Source organism: Moschus berezovskii, chromosome 10 (assembly GCF_049115385.1).
Source record: "Moschus berezovskii isolate FMDL1 chromosome 10, NW_MosBer_1.0, whole genome shotgun sequence".
Classification (NCBI taxonomy): Eukaryota; Metazoa; Chordata; class Mammalia; order Artiodactyla; family Moschidae; genus Moschus; species Moschus berezovskii.
Window position 1 is genome coordinate 88,258,645 of NC_142469.1, and position 19,234 is coordinate 88,277,878.

Here is a 19,234-nt window from a genome sequence, read left to right on the forward strand (position 1 = left end):
TGTTTCATAGGTTAAATGAGGCCATTCTATTTTTTTTCTTATAGCTGAGAAAATGCAGTAAACAGAATTGTGCTCTCCCCAGATTCTAATATAGCAGCCTCAGGGCATGGCCCATGATTGGTTCAGCACTCTGTCCATCTTTATGCCCTGACCCTGGAGGAAGCAGTGCAGTGTCTGGTGGCTTTGAGGGTCATCTTTATATAGCCAAATCAAAGAAAAGGAGTGAGATGGACTTTCTTGTGTTGCTGCTGCTGCTGCTAAGTCACTTCAGTCGTGTCCGACTCTGTGTGACCCCACAGACGGAAGCCCACCAGGCTCCCCTGTCCCTGGGATTCTCCAGGCAAGAACACTGGAGTGGGTTGCCATTTCCTTCTCCAATGTGTGAAAGTGAAAAGTGAAAGTGAAGTCGCTCAGTTGTGTCCGGACCCTTAGCGACCCCACGGGCTGCAGCCTACCAGGCTCCTCCATCCATGGGATTTTCTAGGCAAGAGTACTGGAGTGGTTTGCCATTGCCTTCTCCGTTCTTGTGTTAGTAAATGTATTTTTCTTGATCCTCAAATTTCTGTTACTTTAATGGCTGTAGATTGTAACAGACTATAGGATTCCCCTGGCATCTTTTGACAATTATTTATTGTATTATTAGTCACATTTAGAGAGGTCCCTTTGAGTTTCTCTGTTAACACAGGTGGGCAGAAATTCTGACCAGAAATAGGAACACGAGTCATGATGAAAACATAACCAAAATGAAATGAAAATACTTTCCTTATTAGTATGTATGTACAGCAGAAATATTACAGATAGCCTTTATTTTAGAATGCTGGATCTGCTGTTCCTTGCCCACCCCCAACAGCAACAACAATAGCTGAAAAAAAACTTTAAAATTCTAAATGGAAAAGTTGCCCAGTCATCCAGTGATGTCAGTGATAAAGGCTGGACCACGTTTAGATTAGTCCCCCACGAAAGATAATTTATTGCATTTTTTTTAAGATTTCTTTTTACCTTTTAATTATCTGTGCCTCTTCCTGTTCATGTTTGCTCTGGCATCTTTTAGAAAAGCACTGTGCTTTGCGTAACATGTGCACTGCTTTTCGGAAATGTGCAATACACTCCACATTGCAGTGATTTTTTTTTTCCCTCCCTAGCTTGGAACAGAGGTGAAAACCCCAGTGGATTCAAGTACCCACTTGATAGGCTCAGTCTCTCTTAATCAGCCCGTAATGGAGCTAATGGCTGTTTGTCATCCTTGGAGATATAAATTTCCTGGCGGTGTCTCCTGCAGACAGTGCATGAAGTATGCTCTGTGTGCCAGCAAGGACTGATAATCAGCAGAAGGGCAGGGTGCTTCGTTAGCCAGGAGAGGAGCCGGGCTTCCTAGCTGCCAGGCTCCAGAACTCGTCACTCCTGAGACATGGACAATGCCGGTAGGTAAAGCAAGAATGTCCTTCTTCACAGCCTGTGGGGCTCGTTTGCTGTCTCCATCCTTTGCTGCGGAAGGTTTGCCTATTTGTTGGTCTTATTCTGCCCTGAAAGGTTCAGGACCGGGAGCTATACAATGGGTTAACCCTGCTGCATTGTCCACAGGGCAATTAGTGTTTGCTTTCAAGTTCAGGAATGGGGAACGCAGATTGTAATTCCACATTCACCTTTTGGAAGACTGCACTGTTATTTCGGCTGCAGGCTTGTGTGCTGTTTGATTCTTTTGTGCTCAGAACAGTGGGTGAAAAGGGCATGTAGTGAGTGATAAAACTAGCACTAAGGGCAGGAGGTGGGGGCAAAAGGTAGATGGTGTTAATGAGCTGAACAAAATGTTTTTCACCGTTCCAAGATGTAGAGTGTCACAGCAGATGAATTCTGTGTCCGATGCTTAGTCTTCATGTTAGATGCAATGTAGGAAATGTCTCAGGATTGTCCGGTGTTTTAATTTCAGAGTACAGACATTAGGGGCCAATCACGCACCTTTTAATAATGTGTTGGTTTTTAACATCTTTACTTGACAGGTAGACATGCATGACTACAGAAGTATTCTAATGCCCGTCAAATGATTAGCATAAAACTGCGTCTCAGGCAGAACTTTTTCTCTTGCCTTTGCTAGATTGAACTTTTAGATGATACACACTATGGGATTACTTCCTATTTCAGGGTTACTGACACTTAAAGCAGAATTCTCCCAACTGTGTTATGGATCCTCTGCCTCCTGAAGGGTATTAGTTCCGTTCCTCTGCTGGTGTCCGTTTTACAGCAATGCCTATAGCTCCTGAGATGCGGTCAGCTCTGCTAGGAGAATAATACACCATGTAAAATACACCGTACACAGTGAGACTGCCCCCCCATTTTTTGGAAAACATGTTTGTTTATGAAATGTAGCTGTTTCAGAGCGTGGCACAGGTATTGCAGGCAAGCAGAAATTTTGAAGACAGAGTGTTTTGAGGTCTTTTGTGAAATCACTTACCAGGAGTATAACCCTGTGACTAAAGTAATTTTGTATTTGATATGGAAAGCATTGAAATAAATTGGGACACTACGTTATTTGAGATGAACATTGAGGGTTGTGAAAGAAACACATATTAGGGTGGGTGAGCGTGTGTGTGTGTGTGTGTGTGTGCCTGTGTGTGTGTAGTAGTAGTAATAGTAGTAGTAGTAGTTAGGAAGAGCCTGGGTTGATGCATATGCGTTCTTCCCCCATCTTGATCATGAAAAAAATTTGCCATAGTGCTTATCATAAAAGCATGTAGATATGATATTCCATGACAAGGCACAATTTCAAGATCAACCAAAAGCTTTTCTAGTTACAGCAGGAGAGTGAGTAAAAAATAAATAAATAAACCAAAATCCCTAATTTAACCTCCTTTAAAACTCCTGCCACCCACAATTAATTTTACTGATGTCCTGGCAGAATTATCACTTTAATTCAAGCAAATGCTTTTCTTAACTGACTCATATATTTATTTAAAGGCCATTTAAGAAAAAGAAAGAAACTATTATAGCAGACTTTTTGTAGGTTTAAAAAAATGCTAAAGGTTATGATTTACTTTTTGGCTAACCATAGCTTACGGGGATAAGTGTTGTCACAATTTTATTCTTGATTTTGGTTTTAAATGCCATTCATAAAATACCTCTGCTCTTGACATGTTTAAGAATATTTATGCACTGTGTCAAGTGGCTTTTAAAGCAGCAATTTCTATATCATTTCAAATTTTAGGTGGAATCTCAGATTTAGATATGTATACCTATGAGTGGAATAACAGGATTTTAAGTGACATTTTAAAAATATTTCAGAAATAACATCCTATAATGGTGAATTGGCTGCTACCGATCACTTTTCATGGTAATTTCATGATGATGTAAGCAGCCTGTCTTATAGGAGGGCAATGTAAACATTTATTTCTCTCTCACACACATACACACCCTTTCAATAAATTGTATTGACTATAAGGAAGGCATCTGAGATGGTACTGGTAAGTGGCCAAAAAGGAAAAACCCTCAAAATATCTTTAACATCATACCAAAACACCCAATTAACTTGGAGTACTTCATTTTCTCCCATTTAATTTGAACAAGATAATGATGTTGTCTGCCTAAATTTTTCCCATCAGAGATGGGTTCAGGCCCTGATAACAGAGGCCAGCAGTTAAGAGCTGAGCACCAGTCTTGCCGATTGGACCATCAGCTCTAAGGAGTCAGGCTTTCTTCCAGAAAGGCTTTCTGTGTTGGGATTTGGATAATTGTTAGGAAAAAAAGCGCAACAATTACTACACATGAGCTGAGTGCCTCTGATTTATTCAGATCACACAGAGGCTGCATTAGAGCTATTTGTGTGTTTTTTTCTATTATTAACAAATAAGAAAGGATGGCTGCCTGGACTTCTGGCTCTTTCAATGAATATATGTTCATTTCAGCAAGTCTGCCAGGGGTGAGTGTGTTCACCGTCTCCCCAGAAGCAAGAACTGACATTCCTACTATCTTTGAGGAGACATCCCTTCCCCATAATTGCTGGCTTATACATTCCTTTAAAAGCTTTTCCTGGAATAACAATAAAATATTTATCAAACAGTATATGTGGAATATGTCAGGGCAGCCTTAGCAATATCTAACCTTTTCTTCTTTTTCTCCTTTTCATATGACTATCTCTTCATGTAAATTCTCTAACAACTCAAATGGATGGTCGTTTTTATAAAAACAAGCCTTTGACCACCTCTTCAGTCCACGTTGCTTTGTCCCTGCACCTGTGTCCCTTGGCTTCCTCCTGCCTGGCCTTCATCAAATGACTGTCATGAATGAATGAGTTGTGGGGAGAGATGCTGAGGCAAAGTTGATTAGTCGTGCGTGATTAACCTCTGAAAAGCAATGGCTTGAAACCCGATTCTGCATTCTGCAGGGGCAGAGTAGTATAAGAAGTTCTGCAGTGCTTGTGAACTAATTTTTCCTTGCTTGGAATCAAGATATCTCCGTGACCATGTGTGTTGAAAGAGGCACACTCATTTGGAGGGCAGGTGGCAGTCCTGAGACCCCTAAGTCCTCATCTTACATCCTATCCAGTGGCTGGCTGAAGGGCTTCTGATCCTTGCTGTATAATCCCTGAATATGAGAGGTTCATAGTCTATGATCTCCTTGCAAAAAAGACTGGAGAGTTGTTTGGGAACCAGACTGAAGGAAGGTTTATAATGGAGCCATCAAGAGCATCTGATAATCTGAGATGGACGTTGGTTCTTCCATCTGCTCTCCCAGTGACCATGAACAAGTTATATAAATTCTGTATGCATTGATTTTCTCATCTGTAAGTGCCAATAATAATTGTATCCATCTCATAGGATTGTCATGAAGAGAAATAAGATAATACATGTAAAGCTTTTGTTACAATGGCTGGATTATGGCAATGTTGAATGCATGTTAGCTGTTGAAAGAACCATCAGAAAAACTGAAGCAGGGCTCCTTGATGAACAAATATATGCTCTAGAAGGACGGCTCTAGCAGTGCAGTAGTGGTGTGGAAAGGTGGCAGTTATAGCAGAGTCCAGTTGGGTGGCTGTCCCAAGAGTGTGATTGGAAATTGATGTGGGTGGTGCCATGGGGGTGGGATTGAGGGATGGCCTGGGTACAGATCAGTAGAGCGTGATGAGTGGATAGGGCAGGCAGAACTAGAAAACCTCTGAGGATTCTAGTTTTGAGAATCTAAGCCATAGTCCTGTACTGTAGGAACACAAGAGGAATTTTAAGGGAAAAATAATGAGTTCCATCTTGAAATTGTTGGGTTTGAAACACCTCTGTGTGACCCACTAGTCTTAGGAACTTTTTACGATGACTTTTTCATACAGTAAAAGATATATATATATATATATACACACATACACACATACATAATTCCTTACTAAGCATGGATTTGAGATAATGCAGGATTATTTGTTTGCTTGTTTCTTACTGCCAGTTTAAAATCTTTTCTATTTTGCATATGCTTTGTTTAGTTCAACCCAGTGAACCCGAGAGCAACTAATGCTTTCCTGTTTTTTCTTCACCCACCCTGTGGGAGACCCTGTAGTATAATAGAGAAAAAGGAGATTTTCAAATGCTGCTTGGAAATCTTTTCAACACAGATGGAGATAAGACCAGGCCCAGAGAAACATGCCCCTAAGCACTGAAATAATTTAGGTAAAGGCCAGGCTGTTATGTAAGAAAATGTAGGCACAAAGACATTTCATTTCTTACTGGTTCAAAACTTTCCTGGGAGAATTTACCTTCACACTCAGCCTGTTATCACTAAGTTCCTGAAGAACTGAAGAAGGTAATGCAGGAGAATGGTTACCTAATAGAGCGAATATTTATGGGAATTAATTTGTTTTAAGATGAATGCTTTCTAGGACATTTGGCTGTTTGAAAACTATCTGGTGCAATTAAAAATTTCCCCTCTAACCCCCTGCTTTAATGATGACTTGTCTTAGTATTTATAATTCTGTTAACCATGACACTTTTTAGAAATACTATGTTATATACATATATATAGCTACATATTATGTATGCATATATTTGCATATATATAATGTGATATATGTGCTTCCCTGGTAGCTCAGCTGGTAAAGAATCCACCTGCAATGCAGGAGGCCCCGGTTCAATTCCTGGGGTGGGAAGATCCCCTGGAGAAGGGTGAGGCTTACCCATTCCAGTATTCTTGGGTTTCCCTGGTGGCCCAGATGGTAAAGAATCTGCCTGCAGTGCGAGAAACTGGGTTTGATCACTGATTTGGGAACATCCCTTGGAGGAGGGCATGGCAACCCACTCCAGTATTCTTGCCTGGAAAATCCTCATGGACCAGAGGAGCTTGGCAGGCTACAGTCCATGGGGTCGCAAAGAGTCAGACACAACTGAACGACTAAGCACAGCACAGCACAATATAATATATACTTTATATGTGTAATTGTGAGTAGATTCTTTGATTATCAACCTTGATGTAGGGGAACAAACAATAAAAATTAGAACGTATTTCCTTTTTAATTAAACAAGAAATTAATTCTTATTCTCTGAAATACTCCTTATGTAAGTGTTAGTTGCTCAGTCCTGTCCTACTCTTTGCTACCCCATGAACCATAGCCCTCCAGGCTCCCCTGTCCATGGAATTTTCCAGGCAAGAATACTGGAGTGGGTAGCCGTTCCCTTCTCCAGGGGGTCTTCCCAACCCAAGGATTGAAGCTGGGTCTTCTGGATTGCAGGCAAATTCTTTACCATCTGATTGAACATTTTATTAGCTATAAAACTTATAGCATTTTCCTTTGAATTTATTGTGATTTATGGTGCTACTGTTGCATTTCATAGTTTATCAAATAAATATTTCTAAGAGCACCCAGGATTCATATAGACTTATTTCTAAGAGAGAGATAAAATATAAGTAATCTGCTTTTTGGAACATCTGTTTGCAAAATGCCAATATTATTATAGAAATTCCTGTCCTTTAAAACAAAAATGCCAAATGGAAAAATAGATTTGTGTTAAAACATAAAAGTACTCTCAAAGAGTCATTTTAGTAGTTTTTAACTCTAAGTGTACAATAACTTTGGCCTCTTGAGAATAAACTGGCAGACTTGGCTTAAGAGTAACTTGGCAGAAGCAGAACAAAGTCTTTGCTTCTAGAACAAAGTTTGGGGTTTTGTTTTAGTTTTTTGTTTGTTTGTTTTTCAGATCACTGGTATTAGTTCTGAGAGTTTGTTTCCTTTGCAACCACTCATCTTTCCAAAGGCAAATCAAGTTCTAATATTTCTATATCCCTAAGATAAAACAGGGATTCTCATCAAATGGTTTTCTTGGGTGAAGAAAAGACGTAAAGAACCAGCAAGGATGTATTCTGGGGGCAGACAGGAGAAAGCAAGAATCTAGCCTTTTCCAAATTATATGCCACTGCATATTAATTCCACAGAATATTAATAGTCTCACCCTTTCCCCTTCCTGTGCTCACAACACGTGCAGAAACACAGAATTTAGTATTGGGACAGTTTTGGGAATTGCTGAGTTTAACAGTGTTAAACAGATTTTTAAACATGCTAACAGAATGGACGTGTAAATTCTAGCCTGTGCTGATATACATTGTGAATTCCCGAGATGGAATACAAATGGCAGCATTTCTCAGTTGTCTTAACTGTAGGTTCTCCTGGGGATGCCCAGTTACAAAGTGTATAAGTGAGATTTGGGGATCACTCTTAAAATTCCTTCATTCTCATTGTCGCTGTCCATTGTCATCTTATTCTTAACTGAATTCTTCTCAACTTCCTCCTTCCCAACCTAGAAGTCATTTGAAGGAACTAGCAAACTATTCACTTGTATAAATATTGACGCTTGATTCTTTAGAAATTAAACATTTGTGTCAGCTCTGTCCAGGATTTCTCTTCTTGTTCCTTGTTTCTAGGCTTTGGGGCACTTCTCTGCTTGTTAACATCACCATCAGATGAAATAAGGAAGGAAAGGGAGCTGGGACTCAAACCTGCTTTGGAAATGAGTGGGATTCAATTACATCTATGAGATTAGGAGCAATGTGCAGATTTTATTTATCATTTCACATGAATTATTAAAGATTGATGACAGGAGATTTTATATGTAAAAAGTTAATTTCAGAGGTCTGCTTTGTAAGTCGGTATCAAAAACATATATAACAAAGGCAAATCCCATTTAACTAAATGTCAATTGTCTTCAAAGGAAGGGAGCTTACTTTTTTAAAATGCCTATTATGCTGTAGGCACCAACTTAAGTATTTTTTATAGGCTGTATCATTAATTTGAACTGCGGTGTTAGAGAAGATGCTTGAGAGTCCCTTGGACTTTAAGGAGATCAAACCAGTCTATCCTAAAGGAAATCAGCCCTGAATATTCATTGGAAGGACTGATGCTGAAGCTGAAACTCCAATACTCTGGCCACTTCATGCAAAGAACTGACTCTTTGGAAAAGACCCTGATGCTGGGAAAGATTGAAGGCAGGAGGAAAAGAGGATGACAGAGGATGAGATGGTTGGATGTTGTCACTGACTCGATGGACATGAGTTTGAGCAGGCTCCAGAAACTGGTGATAGACAGGGAAGCCTGGCATGCTGCAGTCCATGGGGTCACAAAGAGTCAGACATGGCTGAGTGACTGAACTGAACTGATATCATTAATTCTTTCAATCCAGTTGTAAGTAAATGTTATTTTCCCCAAGTTATACATGAGGAAACTGAGACTAAGTAAGAGCTCATTCAATAAATAGGTGATTTATAAACTCAAGTCCAACCCTTTTTTACATTAGCAAAATTCAACCCAGCAGTATTCATGCTGTCATTTTGTTTTAAGAGTGAGAATTCTTCATTTTGTATCTTCCATAGCATCAAGAACAATACCTGGGATGCAGTATGCACATGATAAATATTTTAAAAATAAGTTAAATGTCATTTAATTGTGTGTGCTTAGTGTCTGACTCTTTGTGACCCCATGGCCTGTAGCCCGCCAGGTTCCTCTGTCTATGGAATTCTTCAGGCAAGAATACTGGATTGGGTTGCCATTTCCTGATCCAGGGAATCTTCCCGACCCAGGGATTGAACCTGAGTCTTCTGCATCTCCTGGATTGGCAGGTGGATTCTTCACCACTGCACCGCCTGAGAAGCCCCATCATTTAATAAATCCAGTGAAATTTTTCCAAAAGGAAATAGTTTTTTAAATACCAAGGTCAGCGATGATCTTCTATCTATACACTTTATTTGGTAGAAGTCAGTGTGTGTGTGTGTGTGAATCACTCAGTCATGTCCAACTCTTGCGACCCCATGGAGTGTAGTCTGCCAGGCTCCTTTGTCCATGGAATTCTCCAGGCAAGAATATTGGAGTGGGTTGCCATTCCCTACTCTAAAAGTCAGTACATGGGTAAGAAAAAAGATAGTTGAAGTGTTTTTTTCATAAACATTCATACAGTTATGACAATTTGTAAAATAGAATGCTTTTTCATAGAGTCCACCTGTGAAATTTGTTACCACTATGAAAAAGGTATTAAACAATTTCACTAGAAGAATGGGATAATATTAGGATCATTAACAGAAATTATGAACAGAGGCATGAAATAATTTTTCAGTGGTATTTGAATAAAGTTCAGAGACATTATTCTGGACAACTGGAGAATTCTAACCTTCCATTTTCTTTCAGTGAAATAGTGGTTAGTGAGAAGGTCAGAGAATAGTTGTGGTTACATCTCTTTTTACAGCTGTGTTCAACGAGATCTTGCTGCTGCTGCTAAGTCACTTCAGTCGTGTCTGACTCTGTGCGACCCCATAGACGGCAGCCCACCAGGCTCCCCCGTCCCTGGGATTCTCCAGGCAAGAACACTGGAGTGGGTTGCCATTTCCTTCTCCAACGAGATCTTACATCACATTGATTCTTTTCAAATTCTGTACTTCCCTGTGAGCCACTCTAAGATTTGAAAAAACGTGCTGGGAAATAATACTCTCCTTTATCTAAATTTTAATATATATGTCAAGAGAAGCCATAGTTTCAAAGAGATTGGTATACTGTTTGATATACTGTTTGATTAAAGTATTTGCAACGTTGTGATAAGTAGCTCTGAATAATACCTTAATAGAAGATAATTCTCTACCATCTAGTTATCTATCTCCCCCAAATTAGTTTGAATTTCCTTACATACGCCAATTTTTTCCAAATATTTAATCTTCTGATTGTATACAGTAGCTAAAATTATGCCTCATTACTTTTTGTGCCTTAGAAACATTTCCTTTTTTAGCCCTGGATCATTCAGTCCTGGGTCAGTTTTAACACCTTAACAGGTATGAAGTTCAAGCCTTGACATCTGTCGCTATGAGGACCTGACTACACGTGATTTGCTTATCTTATTCCCAGAGTGCCCTCTGTTCCCCTCGGGCTGTCCTACTCCCTCTTCTGCAGACACAAACACGGTGCACGTTCCCGTTCCTTACCCTTGTTCTCCCAGCCTTGCATAGCCTTTCCTCCTGGCATTCAGTCTTCTTGTTTTTGTTTTGTTTTCTCATTATGGCCCATACCCCTATGGCATGTGGGACCTTAGTTGCCCAACCAGGGACTGAACCCGCACCCCACGCACTGGACGGTGGAGTCTTGGCCGCTAGACTGCCAGGGAAGTTCCTCAGTCACTCTTTCTTCCTTACATCCAGGAAATATTTCCTGGTCACTCACCCTGTGCCAGGCCCTGTGCCCGTCAGTGTGGGTATGAATGAATGAAACAGAGCTTGTCATCATGGAAATTCATTCTAGCAGAGAACGCAGAAGTTAAGACGGAATCGATAAAATGCTTGGGTTGGAACGAGTGCTGTGAAGTTCATAAAGGGGCCTCAGGCCTAGCAGGAAAAGCCTGTGGCTTGGCTTTTATTCCACCGGTAAGTTTTGGGCAGAGTCATGGTGAAACAGTGGGAGATGGTGAAGGACAGGGAAGCCTGGAGTGCTGCAGTCAATGGGGTTGCAAAGAGCTGGACACGACTGAGAGACTGAACGACAGTCAGGCTGGGACAGGACTGATGATTTCAAGGCATAACCCTGGGAAGGACAGACAGGAGCCAGCAAGAAAGGAGAACCCCTAGAAATGAAATCCATTGAGAAGGGTCTAGACTGTGGTGTGGCTGTGGGGATGAGGAGGGAGAACCCGACGAAAACCCAGCTCTTGTTTCGAGGCCCAGCACACATCCCACCTTCAGTATGTCTTTCCGGTAGGCCTCGAGGCCCTGCCTTTCCTTGGAGCGCTGAAAGAACTCACCTCACAGTTTGGTACCTCTTGGTGGTCTCTCTGAGATGACCCCCCATTTCAGGCTTTTCTTCCCAGTCTTTAAGCATCTTGACGGTAGTTGACACATCATGGACATCTGTTGTGTCCTCCAAAGAGTTAAAGAATTAGAGTTCTCAACGGCAGCCATCCAGCAGAAGCGCCTGGAGAGCTTATAAAGTATATCCATTGCTGGGCCCCACCCTGGGCAAATTCGATCACATCCCTGGAGTGGAGTCGGGACACTGGGATTTGTTTAAAAGCTCCTCAGGCTATTCTAATGGGCAACCAGATGAGAATGACTGTTTCAGACATCTATTCATAGAAATCGCTACCTTGCAGAAGTCGGCAGCCAGCTCTTCACCCCCTTCCTCTCTCGTCCCCTCTTCTTCGTCCTCACCTCCCTCTTTCTTCCCACAAAGAGTAGGCCCGTCCAGCTGAGGATCTGTGCTTGCTAATTATCTGTTTCGGGGTGGTCTGTGAGGCTGGCCAGGTGAGGAGACCTCTGAGGAAACAGCTGAAAGAGAAGGGAAGAAGAGGCAAAGGACTGCTTCCGGAAGAGAACAGCAGGAAAGGAGCACAGCACGCTGAGTCCTGGCTCTCTGTGATCTGTCCTTTGGGAGTATGTGGCCCTGATCGAAGAAGGCGGTGTGGAGAGACTTCCTAATTGGGAAGCTTGTTTCCTTCTCCAGTGTCTCCCTAGCAAATTAAATGTTGAGTAACGATTCACCATAGCAGCAGAAATGTTCTCTGGTGAGACTTTACATGTGGGTTTTAACTAATAAGAGATGTTAAACATCCCTTGTCAAGTTTTATCTAATAGAAAAGGTACATTATTAGACCCCGAAGAGCACGGCTATGATTTAACCATCCCTAGCTGTGTATCTGTGCCAAGTGGCTGGGTCAGAGCCACTATTAAACACCGATGCTCTGATTGCCGGAGAAGGCAATGGCAAGCCACTCCAGTACTCTTGCCTAGAAAATCCCATGGATGGAGGAGCCTGGTGGGCTGCAGTCCATGGGGTCGCTGGGGGTCGGACACAACTGAGCGACTTCACTTTCACTTTTCACTTTCACACAATGGAGAAGGAAATGGCAACCCACTCCAGTGTTCTTGCCTGGAGAATCCCAGGGACAGGGGAGCCTGGTGGGCTTCCGTCTATGGGGTCACACAGAGTCGGACATGACTGAAGTGACTTAGCAGCAGCAGCAGCAACTCTGATTGCTGTGTCATGTGACTCACCAGTCACCACAGGCATCCTGCTTTTTAGTGATAGAGAAACATGTCCTGTCCACCTTAGAGTCCCCCCTCCAAACATGCACACACCAGAATGAGTTTCAGATCATTTTGAACTGACCGTGACCTTAAATATTAAAGCATGGAGCTGATTCAACAATTTGCTTTTCTGAGTATTTTGGTTAATAAGTGGTGCTTTTTACACAAAGCTTAATATAGAACTCATAATGGAAACAACAAAATTCATTAAAATCATCTTTTGTAATGTTAAATTTAAGTATCTCCTATGGTCATGAGGATCACTTGAAAAAGTATGGCAGAGGGTTTTAAGCTCTGAGTGTTTTTTTGGCAAATGAAGCATCTAGTATTGGAGGCTCCGAGGGGCCCCCATCCCGGTTTTGCCTGTGATGTCACCCCTGCACCACATTCCTGGTATCCCCCCAACTCATGGCCCCTCCTACTCCGCCTCCTGCCTCTTCTCCCCACCCCTGTCACTCTCACAGACTGTTGTCTGGCCACCCTGTACTTCTCAGTACGCCCCCAAGACACACATCATTAAACACGTTGATCCTTCTGTGTGGAGCCCCCATCATGGCCACTCCCTCCCCAGTTTGCAAAACCTCCCCATTGAGCAAGTCCCAACTCCACTGTCCCCTCCTCTGTGGATCCTTCTGCAGTTTCTCGGGATAGAATCAATCTTCTCTTTTCTCTACGGCCGTGAATACTCTCCCACGCCTTCCCACACGTGCCCGGTGTGCTGTGATGCTCTTCTGTGTGTCTACCCCTTGGACTAGGCCACATGCACCGAAGGACAGGGCTGTCTTCTTCATAAGTTCATCCCCTAGAGGAGCGTCTGAAGGAAGGTACATGTTCAATAAGCGGGCAAAGGAATAAACTGGCTGAAATAAAGCCTGAGGTGCATCTTGTATTGTGTGCTCCTGCTTACATAGAAACCATGAATTAATTTATACTGGCAGTTGAGTGATGGAGCCACTTACCATTTAAGACAAGCAGTGGGGAGCTCATCAGAATCACTTATGGAATGAAAATCTGTCTATCTACCTACCTGTTGTATCATCTCCCTGTTTGTCTACCTATCTTGTCTATCTATCTATCTGGGCTTCCCTGGTGGCTCAGCAGTAAAGAATCCACTTGCAATGCAGGAATCGCAGGAGACACAGGTTCGATCCCTGGGTCGGGAAGATCCCCTGGACAAGGGCATGGTAACTCACTCCAGTATTCCTGCCTAGAGAATCCCCATGGACAAAGGAGCCTGGCCAGCTACAGTCCATAGGGTTGCAAAGAGTTGGACATGACTGAGTGACTAAGCACACACACAAAATAAGAGGAAGAAATCTATCTATTGCCAACCCAGTCCCAACCTAGAATCTCCCATGGGGAGAAAGGACAGCTGTATAAAGAATATTTCATGGATATACTACATACTGGTAAGACTCATTGTTGGTCTAAGGGACTTTTAACAAAGCTGCTCAGACAGAGCAAGTTTCACTGCTTTGTATATTTTTAAGATACTTGGTTGTCATTATGAAATCACATTATTACTAGAATCGTGAAGATCTCGTGCTATTTACAAGATTGCTCTGATAGATCCTATTGGAGACCTTCACTAACCTGTAAACAAAGAAGCGTCTGTCAGTGAGGCAGTTGCCCAGGAGGGGAGGTAAGCCCGTGTTCCCTTCACCTTCTCCCCTGTGGAGAGCACCTCGATTGAGACGTCCTTGAAACTTCACCCGCCCAACTTGCTTTTAGTTTATCACCTGCGACCTGCCTCTGTTTGCTTTTCATATGTTTGGGTGTGATTTTCTTAGCAATGGAAATTGGAAACCATCTATTTTTTATAAGCAGCTTAACTCAGGGCATTTTAAATAAGGGTATCCTCTTATCAAGGGCTTCTCTGGTGGCTCAGTGGTAAAGAATCCGCCCACCAATTCAGGAGATGCAGACCCTTCCCTGGGTCAGGAAGACCCCCTGGAGAAGGAAATGGCAACCCACTCTAGTATCTGGCCTGGGAAATTTCATGGACAGAGGAGCCTGGTGCCTATAGTCCATGGGGCCAAGAAAGAGTCAGAAACAACTTAGCGACTAAACAACAGCCACATCCCCTTATTAAAGGAAAGATGGCCAGTCTTAACCTATGAGAATGGCCAGCATGGTTCAAGAGCAAAAATATCTTAGGTGTCCCCTGCGAGACTTGTATTTTCACAGTACCCACGATGCTTGTCTGTGGTGTTTACGGAACAGACGTCAGTAGGTGGAGCCAACCCATTTGCTCAAACAAGCATTTTACAACACTCATTAACCTAAGAATCTGCCTTTAACTTAAGAAAGTTCAAATACATTTGTTTAAATAATTGTGTGACTATGACTTTGGTTGAAAAAGGCCAGAGAGTTGAAGACAAAAGTCAGCTTTGCCTTTAAAATCCAGACTTTGTAGAGAACCAGTAGATCTGTGGCACACATTTATTTATTTATTTTTTAATTGGAGGCTAATTATTTTACCAACCTTGATAGTATATTAAAAAGCAGAGACGTTACTTTGCCAACAAAGGTCCGTCTAGTCAAGGCTATGGTTTTTCCCGTGGTCATGTATCGATGTGAGAGTTGGACTGTGAAGAAAGCTGATCGCCGAAGAATTGATGCTTTTGAACTGTGATGCTGGAGAAGACTCTTGAGAGTCCCTTGGACTGCAAGGAGATCCAACCAGTCCATTCTAAAGGAGATCAATCCTGGGTGTTCATTGGAAGGACTGATGCTGAAGCTGAAACTGCAATACTTTGGCCACCTCATGCGACGAGTTGACTCACTGGAAAAGACTCTGATGCTGGGAAAGGTTGGGGGCGGGAGGAGAAGGGGACGACAGAGAATGAGATGGCTGGATGGCATCACCGACTCTGTGGACATGAGTTTGAGTGAACTCCGGGAGTTGGTGATGGACAGGGAGGCCTGGCATGCTGTGATTCATGGGGTCGCGGAGAGTCGGACACGACTGAGCGACTGAACTGAACTGAACTGAATTATTTTACAATATTCTATTGGTTGGTTTTGCCATACAATGACATGAATCTGCCCCGGGTGCACATGAGTTCCCCCTCCTGAACCCCCCTCCCACCTCCCCCCTCCCTTCATCCTCCCTCTGGGTCATCCCTGCACACCAGCCCGGAGCATCCTGTCACATGCATCGACCCTGAACTGGCGATTCGTTTCACATATGACAACATACATGATTCAATCCTATTGTCCCAAATCATCCCACCCTCACCCTCTCCCATAGAGTCCCAAAGACTGTTCTATACATCTGTGTCTCTTTTGCTGTCTCGTATACAGGGTTATCATTTGCATCTTTCTAAATTCCATATATATGCGTTAGTATACTGTATTGGTGTTTTTCTTTCTGGCTTACTTCACTCTGTATAATAAGCTCTAGTTTCATCCACCTCATTAGAACTAGTTCAAATGCATTCTTTTTAGTGGCTGAGTAATACTCCATTGTGTATATGTACCAAAGCTTTCTTATCCATTCATCTGCAGATGACATCTAGGTTGCTTCCATGTCCTGGCTATTATAAACAGTGCTGCAATGAACATTGGAGTACATGTGTCTCTTTCAATTCTGGTTTCCTCAGTGTGTATGCCCAGGAGTGCAATTGCTGGATCATATGGCAGTTCTATTTCCAGTTTTTTGAGGAATCTCCACACTGTTCTCCATAGTGGCTGTACTAGTTTGTATTCCCACCAACAGTGTAAGAGGGTTCCCTTCTCTCCACACCCTCTCCAGCATTTATTGCATGTAGACTTTTGGATAGCAGCCATTCTGACTGGTGCACCACCAGTAACATTTAAACTTCCTGGCTTGTGTCAGTTTTCATCACAACTCTAATCTTTTCTAAACGGAGATGTCCTTTTTGCTGACAGACATGGGACTTTGTCCCTAGCAGTTCCAAAGAAGGTTTTCGTGGACCTTCAAAAGTACAAAAACTCCTAATGTACTTTTGGGTTCTTGGGTAATTTTAAAAGAAAATTGAGTCCCACAGAACTCTTTTTTTAAACACAAACTGAGAAATAAGTGATTTTTTTTTTTTTGGAATACTGTACGTGCTTCAATAATATCCCTTTCATCTTCAAAAATACTAACAAATAAAGTTCATTTCTCACAGTTCTCCAGTGAATTATGTAAACATTTCAAGTGATCGGTTCTACTTTTACAGATCTGAAACTAAGGCAAAGAAGTGTATTTAGTATTTATTTTCAGAGCTCAGCCTCATGCACAGCTTAACTACACCACGGGAAAAGTTGTATTGGCATATAAAAAGCATGTCTGGTTGAGGATATGCTTGGCCATTTGCCAACTCATGAGGCATGCACCATGCCAAATCTGATTCCCATTGACTTTTACACAAAAGGAAAACCAAACACAATTTACCCTTTGGGTTGCATACAATATTGTTTTTCAGGGAAATGTGGTTATATTTGTCCTGGCCACAGAGGCTGTCTCAGGGGAGGACAGACAAATGGCTTTGGTCACAGTGTCCATGAAACACAACTGTCCCAATCTGTCATCTTGAAGCTGTCTGTACTTGGATACACAATTGGGTGATTGGAGACTGGAAATCAGCCGGAAATTCCAGTAGAAGTTCATTAATGAGGGGTCCAAGCATACGAAGGGCATGTGTTTATATGGCAGGTGGGGAGCAGACGTGGTTGGCAGTATGAACCCCCCAGGGAAAGGACAAGAGTATAACAAATAAGCAGCCCTAACATTTTTAGAGAGATTGGGCATGGAGATCCAGTTCCGGAGTAGGGACTGAAGTACTGGGTAGGGGATTCGGGCAAATTAGAGAGAGAAACCAAAGGATATACTAGTTTATGAAGCAGGTCAACAGAAGACATTGGGGAGGGTGGCACAAGCTTCATTCTGGCTTCATTCAACAAAAAAAAACTCAGGAGATCAGGGCTGAGTTCCCACACACCCCCAACCCCCTCGGTGTGGAAGGGCATTTTGTTACCATAGTTGCATCCTCCCTGGAACAGCACAGGACTCAGGACACCAGCAGCAATGAGGGTGCTCACCCACCACTAACTCTTGGGTTTATATTTTGTATGAGAGTCATTCTAATATTTGCAGCTAAGTGCATCACACTTTCCTGTCTTCTCCAATTGAACACACTCTACTATTTGGAGTCGTGGAAAGAAACAAGACTCGGAGTCAGAAAAGGAGGATATGTTTCCTGGCTGAGTCTCTTCCACAGACTGGCATTGCGTGTTGGGCACATCCATGAGCTCACTTTCCTCACTGAAAATACAGGGTTAATTACACTTGGCTCTAGTAGAAGTATAACAGCAGACTCATTTAGTACCCACGTGCATTTTAAATCTTTACAAATATGAACTCATTTCATCCTGATAGCTACCTTTCAAGTGGTTGAGAGGGCCCCCCAGCAAGCCTGGTCTGGCTCCCCTGCCCTCCTACCTTGCATCTTCTGATGCTTGGTTGTCCCTTTTTGCTGTTTTAAGTGCACTGGCTTCTGGCAGTTCCATTCCCCTCCCTTTCCATGAGCTGTTTCTTTCTTTTTTTCTTTCAGTATTTTTGAGATATAATTGATACAAGAGCACTGTATCAGGTTAAGGTGTATAGAATCATGACTTGGCTTATATATCTTGTGAAATGATCATCACAATCATTTTACTTAACATCTATCATCTTATGTAGATACCAAATAAAAAATGTTTGCATGTGCTGTTTCTTATCTTTTGTGGTCTAGGAAACCAGACCGTCAAGACTGTTATCCTTTGGTCCAAAGTAATAGGACACGGACCCCGTGAGGGCCTGAGTAGTTTTCCTGTGATTCGTGTGCATGAGCTGGAGTTCATGAATTTTTTTGACATTTACTTAAACTAAGTGGCAGTTCAATTTATTTCCTAGTTTTTGACAAAATCTTCACTGATCTTTCCCATGCTCTCAGGGTAAAATGAAAATTCAAGGTTCTCAAACCAAGTTCTTGTCTGTTTATAAGAGCAACAACCTGTGTCACCGACATTATCTCCCACCCCTAGTCACATGGCTTCCCTGATAGCTCAGTTGGTAAAGAATCCGCCTGCAATGCAGGCAACCCCGGTTCGATTCCTGGGTCGGGAAGATCCTCTACCCACTCCAGTATTCTTGGGCTCCCCTGGTGGCTCAGCTGGTAAAGAATCTGCCTGCAATGCGGGTGACCTGGATTCGATCCCTGGGTTGGGAAGATCCCCTGGAGAAGGGAACAGCTACCGCCTCCAGTATTCTGGCCTGGAGAATTCAGGCCTGGGTCACAGAGTTGGACGTGACTGAGCAACTTTCACTTTCTTTCACTTTCTAGGCACGCGGCCTTGGGCCCTGATACTCCAGGCTCTGCATCTCACTCTCAATATTGTGTCTCCTTACTTCTCTTCTTTGCACCGTGCTCTTTTCCTTGTCCCGTTTCTTCCTGGTTCTTCACCTGGTGGATTCCTGTTTGTCTTTCAGGACACTTGGTTCATTATCACCATCTGGAAACCCTTCTCCACCTGACTGCAGGGTTACCTACTCCTTGAGCTCTCCCGGCCAACATACCATTGTATTGTCATTGATCCTTTAGCTCCATTATCCCCATCAGCCAGGCCCACACCTTGAGCAGTGGCTCAAGGGCAAAGTTGTCTTCTCTTTGGTTTCCTTAAGGCCTAGCTCCATATGTGGCACACAGGAGTAGGTCCTTAGTGTACACTGGCT

At 42.6% G+C, this 19,234-nt stretch overlaps 1 protein-coding gene across 3 annotated transcripts in view; it reads left to right on the top strand.

Annotated features, from left to right (window-relative positions):
* The window catches only part of PHACTR2 (phosphatase and actin regulator 2), a 305,489-nt gene that overhangs the window by 75,765 nt on the left and 210,490 nt on the right, over positions 1–19,234 (top strand). The window contains exon 1 of one of the 3 annotated variants that reach the window (XM_088840799.1): positions 1,249–1,421. The exons of the other annotated variants lie outside the window; for them this stretch is intronic. Coding sequence (XP_088696925.1) covers positions 1,409–1,421 — 13 coding nt within the window. The 5' untranslated portion in view covers positions 1,249–1,408. Of the gene's footprint in view, positions 1–1,248; positions 1,422–19,234 lie in introns of those variants that run through there. 3 annotated transcript variants of the gene reach the window in all.